Consider the following 6,000-nt stretch of genomic DNA (forward strand, 5'->3'; position numbering starts at 1 on the left):
TTTATTCATTTGTATGGATGGCTTGCCCATTTGCTTGTTCTCTCATTTTTGGATTATAATGATTTCCATAAAATTGAGTATTAAGATAGTAATAATAAATTTGGGACCTAAGGAAATAAATTGCATAATAAAATATTTTAGAGTATTGCAAGATTTTTGTGACGAATTGTTCTAGTGAAATTTATAAATCATTTTCATATCAAATTAATGCTTTTTTGGGGCTTTTGTTGAAAATTGCAAAAACTAGGAATTGGATTAAGAAATTGTAGAACCCTATTTATGGTAAATGAGTCCAATCATCACAACTTTTAGGATGTAGCAACAAAAAGTTGTGTGACCGCTGGAAGAACAAATCCTTGATATCTATTGCAACAAGGACCTTCTCATAATAGCTTTAGCTAACAAGTTCAGGCATTTTAAGAAAGCTGGTAGATCTAATGCAAGAGTTGGATTAAACAAAAAATCTAGAGTCCAATCATAATAACTTTTAAAATATAACCAAAAAAAATTATGTGTGGCTGCTGAAAAAAACAAGTCCTTGCTATCTATTGCAATAAGGACTTTCTCATAATGACTTAACAAGTTCACACCTTTTAAGAAATATGATGGATCTAATACAAAAACAATGCCATCACTGCTTTACAAACTGTATTTAAAATAGACATAAAATCCTACAAAAGTGTGATTGATTCTATTAAATTGACATATTGGTTACAACAGTTAAAAAGTGTATTTCATATTAACAGTTAAAAAACTACCGTTAATGTAACAGGGACGAACTACCATTATAGATCTAAAGGCAGCACTTTTTGCAGTTCTTTTCCCTTAATGTAACAGGGAGGAACTACAACTACCATTATATAGATCGAAGGCAGTACTTTTTGCAATTATTTTCCTTTTTCATTTGTGATATTTTTGTTACGGATAACTAATCTCTCTTTGCTGTAGTTTAAAGATTATGTTTTTTTTGTTTTAAAAGTTACTGAAATTTTGGTTTTTTGAAAAAATGGGTTTAGGTTTTTGTAAATCTAAGTAAAAGTTGCTAAATGTCATAATTTTAGGTTTTTAAGAAGTTTTTAATGGTACTGAATCTATTTCCATTATCAAAAACATTCAAACATTTTATCTATAATATTTTTTGAATTTTTTTACCCAAATTTTAATCACTTTTAATCGCCCATACCATTCCTCCCGCCTCTAGGACTCCAACCTCTTGTCGCAGTATTATGAGATTTCCAGACTCCAACCTCTTTTGGCAAGTATGATGATTAGACTTCCAGAAGTGCCCATTCTGAGTAAATCGGCTCGATTCCCGATTAGTGTGCCGAATTTGTGCTATGAGTATCTAATATATTCCGGCCGTAAGATGGTTTGAGTTACAGAAGTGCACTGTCTGGAATAAATGGTCACGTGTTCGATTCCCCATTACCACGCGTTATAACTATCTAAATTAATTTGTAACAGCGAGCGAGAGCGATATATTTTGAAAAAAACTATATACCATACCTCACAATCTGAAAACACAAACCAAATGTAACAGCGAGCGAGAGAGCGATATATTTTGAAAAAACCTATATACCATATCTCACCATCTGAAAACATAAACCAAAAAGATTTTGATAGCAGTACTGACCATAAATCCGAAGCTGAACACCATGACCACATTGATTCCTATGGATACAGCAGCCAATTGAAGGCTGCTCAGCTGGCCTGTAAAGATCAGTGTAATGGACCCGATTGCATATTGGCATAGTGTGGTGATGACAGCAGGCCCTGCAATAGCCCACAGCTTTTTGGATTCAATCCAACTCTCCCTTGCAAACTGTGGGAATGTTGTGATGGGCGGTAAGTCGCTACTTCTCGCACTTTGTTGTTGTTGCTCCTCGTCTTCAGTCGCGAGCAATGGGGAGCACGGAGAGTCCGCCATATTTGTTACACAGCTTCCATACGCTTCTTACCTGTACATGAATATATATATATATATACGAGTCTTCTTTTAAGATAGTCGCCAGACATATGTAAATTTTACAGCTCTCGTTAATATCCCGAGAGGACAAGAAAGACACTGGAGGAAAGTGCCAGGTGAAGCTGCCATGAACCGAGACCGGGAAAGTGCCAAGCTAATCTGTCAAAAAGATTCCCTACTGACGGAGGCTTAACCTAATGGGAGTTGTCTTATGTTATAAGTGTTTATGAGTTTTTTTTTCTGATTTATTCAAATAAATCTTTCCTCAGATCGCCATTTTTTTTTAATGGTTTAAAATGTGTTTTTATATTATATATGAATTTGGTGGAGCGAAAAATAAAGAGTTAGCAATTTCAATTTGTGATTCTAGTAAATCTGTAGCAAACACATTTGACTTGAAAATACGATTAGAAAAATTCCAAAACTAAAATACAGGTATCCTAATATTATCATAATAATTTAATCATTATTATAAAAATATAAAATTTAATTCTAAATTATTATTTTTTTTCAACTTTATCATAATAATTTAATAATTATAAAAATATAAAATTTATTTATAAATTATTATTATTTTTTTTACTTTTAGTTTATAAAATATTTTTATTATTGGAGCTTTGACTTTCTAAGATTCTATATTTTTATTCTCATCACAATATGTTTGATTATTTGAATTTGAAAGAAGATCGGAATTTAAGTAAAAAAAATGAAAAATTATTTTTATATTAATTTGGAAATATAGAAGTTAGATGAACAAGGATAATATTTTTTTTGATGTGGTTAAAATGCATTGATCTACTCATGGTATTTGCCTATGAGATTTGCCTTGGTTTTTCTAGGGAAAATAATAAAATAAGGTTTTTAGAGAGTCCACCAAGCGGATTCAACAGGATATGAGCTAAGCATTTGGGTCATGGGGAACTTATCTATCTTATTGTGTTTTTCTTGAGAACTTTGAGTAGCACGAAAACCCCGTGGGTGTGATTTGTCAAGTGGATCCATACAGGGTCCACGATTGCGCTAGATCCATACAAGGTCCACGTGGGTGTGATTTGTCAATTGGATCCATACAGGGCCCACGAAAGTGGGTGTGATTTGTCAAGTGGATCCATACAGGGTCCACGATTGCGCTGGATTCATATAGGGTCCACGAATTCACTTCAGTGTCTTGATTTCTCATTTGATGGGTAGCCTCGCATGCCATTGGCAAGGGTTTCTATGTTATCAATATGGCATGTATTATTTGCAGTAATTAATTAAATAAGTGGCTGCATTTTTCTTTCTAGATCCCTCGGTGTTCACAATTATTGATTTCTCATTTGAGGGGTAGCCTTGCATACCATTGGCAAGGGTTTCTATATTATCAATATGGCATGTATTATTTGCATAATTAATTAAATAAGTGGTTGCATTTTTCTTTCTAGATTCCTCGGTGTTGGGTGTTTTGTTGAAAGTATTTTATTAACACACTTAAATTTGCCAGATCTATTGATTAATTAATTGTTTAGGATCTTGTACTGAGTTTGATAATTTCGCTAACATGGACACATAAAAGTTAGGTAAGTAGGATAATACTCCATTGTACAATTATTTGAGTTTCATTAATTCATTAACATGGAAACATAGAGGTTAGGTGAATAAGAAAATACTCCATTGTACAATAATTGGAATTTGATCAATTCCTTAACATGAAAACTTAGAAGTTAGGTAAGTAACATAATACTTCATTATACAATCATTTGAGTTTAGATCAATTTACTCACATATATTTTTAGGTAAAATGTTAAATTATAGGGAATATTATTTAAAAGATAAGGTTGATATGATTTTACTAGACGTCATAAAATCAATAAAAATCACAAAAAAATATTGATTTTGAAGTCAAATTCACATTATATATATATATATATATATATATATATATATATATAAATCACAAAAAAATATTGATTTTGAAGTCAAATTCACAATATATATATATCAATAAAAATCACAAAAAAATATTGATTTTGAAGTCAAATTCACATTTTATATATATATATTAGAAAAACAGATTACATAGAGAACATCTACAAAGACTAGGAAAAATTATGGGGTTTTCCCTTTCCTCCTAAAACATCAATATAAAAACAACATAGAAAATAGAAAAAAAAAGTTAAAGCCTCCTACAAACTACCAACTAATAACCTAAATGTTATACTTTCTTTCTTTCTTAAAAGGAAATTATTTAAATTTTTATAAAATTTTAAATTAAACAAAGTCTTTCAGTAGAAATCACATGAGAAAAATTGAAAAAGGACCCAATAATTTGAATAAAGATGATGGCTGGAATATTAGTGGAAGTTGGGTCAGTGTCTTGTCCTCCTAGTTTTTTAGGCTTCTTTTTTGGATTTATTTTGTTTGTTTGTTTATCTATGTAGGTATTGGCATCCTTTTTATGGTAATTGTTGATAATTTATTCTTCATTAGATTTTATTTTCTTGATCCTTCATGTTTTTTTTATGTATTTTTGTTATTTGTTTAATAGGCCTGAGCCCCATATTTTATTGTTGACCCTGTTTTATTTATTGATTAGTTTTTCTTTGGATATATATACTTGTGTATATTTTTGTTTTATTTTATTTATTTTTCATTAATTATTTTTATTTTATTTTATTTTATTTCGATTAGTTATTTCATTTATCAAATGATCTTGTCTCGATTAAGGTCTTCCCTCGTTGTTATAATTTTTTACTCCCCTATTTTAAAGTTTGACTTTGATTATTTATTTAGGAGTTGTCTTTAGTGCGACTTTTTGGAGATTCCGGTGACGGAATCAGGCGGAAAAAATTGAGGTTAAATCTTGATTTGTATTATTTAAAATGGTTTTTTAACTGCATATTTGGATTCAGCACCCTGAAAAACCCTTTTTTAACTGCATATTTGGATTCAACACCCTGAAAAACCCCTAGGACGCTAGGACGCTTTGATTGTGCAAAAATTACCTATCAACCTTGTGATTTCAATAAATTGCTACCGGAGTTTAGAGAAATTTGACGAGAAAAACCTACCGGAAAATCCTCCAAAAAGTCTCACTAAAGACAACTGCATTTATTTATTTATTTTAAATATTATTTCTCAAAAACTAGCTAATATAGCGGCTACTTATTAATATTTGTTTTTAATAAGTTAATAAACTAATATCACATTTTAAATATTATTTTTTCAAAAACTAATAAATTAATAAACTAATATCATTATTTAAATATTACTTTTCAAAAACTAGCCATTTAATATAGCCATTACCTATTAATATTTTTAATAAATTAATGAAATAATATCATTATTTAAATATTTTTTTCAAAAACTAGTTTACTTAATAATATTTGTTTTTAATATATTAATAAATTAATATTATAATTTAAATATTATTGTTCAAATATGGTTGTTACTTGAAACTATGTCTCTACATTGCTCTCTATTTAAGCCTTTGCCATGGTTTGCCTCTTCATCTCGCCCTGATGATGAACCACACTTGTTGGTTCGAAACTCTGCCAAAAAAATTTCTGTCATGTGATTTCTACTTGAAAGACTTTGTTTGATGATAACCACACTTGTTGATTCGAAAGGCCTCGACCAATTTTTGTTTCTCTCATGTGATTTCTACTAAAAGACTTTGTTTAATTCATTATGGATCATAAAAGCTTGAATACAGAAATTTTAAATTGTTTAGAGATGACCTTTTTAGATTGAAATCACATATTAGGAAACGTTTGGAACCCTCCAAGTTCTTTATTAGAAAATATATAGTGTAGTGTGGAGATGCTTCAGTAAATTTAAAGAAAATCAAAACAATATGTCAGAAAGTCAAATTAAACGAAAAGAAAATTTAAAAACCAAAACCAAAATGATACGTTAGAAAATCAAATTAAACAAAAAAAAATCAAAAAATAAATAACTAAAATGATAGGTTAGAAAGTCCAATTAAAAAAAAAACCAATAACTAAAATGATAGGTTAGAAAGTCCAATTAAAAAAAATTACCCTTGGTTTTTT

The 6,000-nt window shown here is 29.6% G+C and overlaps 1 protein-coding gene across 1 annotated transcript in view; it reads right to left on the minus strand.

The window, feature by feature from the left end:
• The window catches only part of LOC149148809 (protein DETOXIFICATION 35-like), a 44,013-nt gene extending 42,048 nt beyond the window's left edge, over positions 1-1,965 (minus strand). Inside the window, exon 1 of the mRNA XM_089438076.1 lies at positions 1,634-1,965. Within this exon, the coding sequence (XP_089294202.1) occupies positions 1,634-1,927 (294 nt within the window). The 5' untranslated portion in view covers positions 1,928-1,965. The remainder of the gene's footprint in view (positions 1-1,633) is intronic.
• Positions 1,966-6,000: the final 4,035 nt, after the last annotated feature.

Source organism: Pinus tabuliformis, chromosome 9 (assembly GCF_031772625.1).
Source record: "Pinus tabuliformis cultivar Carrire ecotype Pingquan chromosome 9, CPIR1, whole genome shotgun sequence".
Taxonomy (NCBI): domain Eukaryota; kingdom Viridiplantae; phylum Streptophyta; class Pinopsida; order Pinales; family Pinaceae; genus Pinus; species Pinus tabuliformis.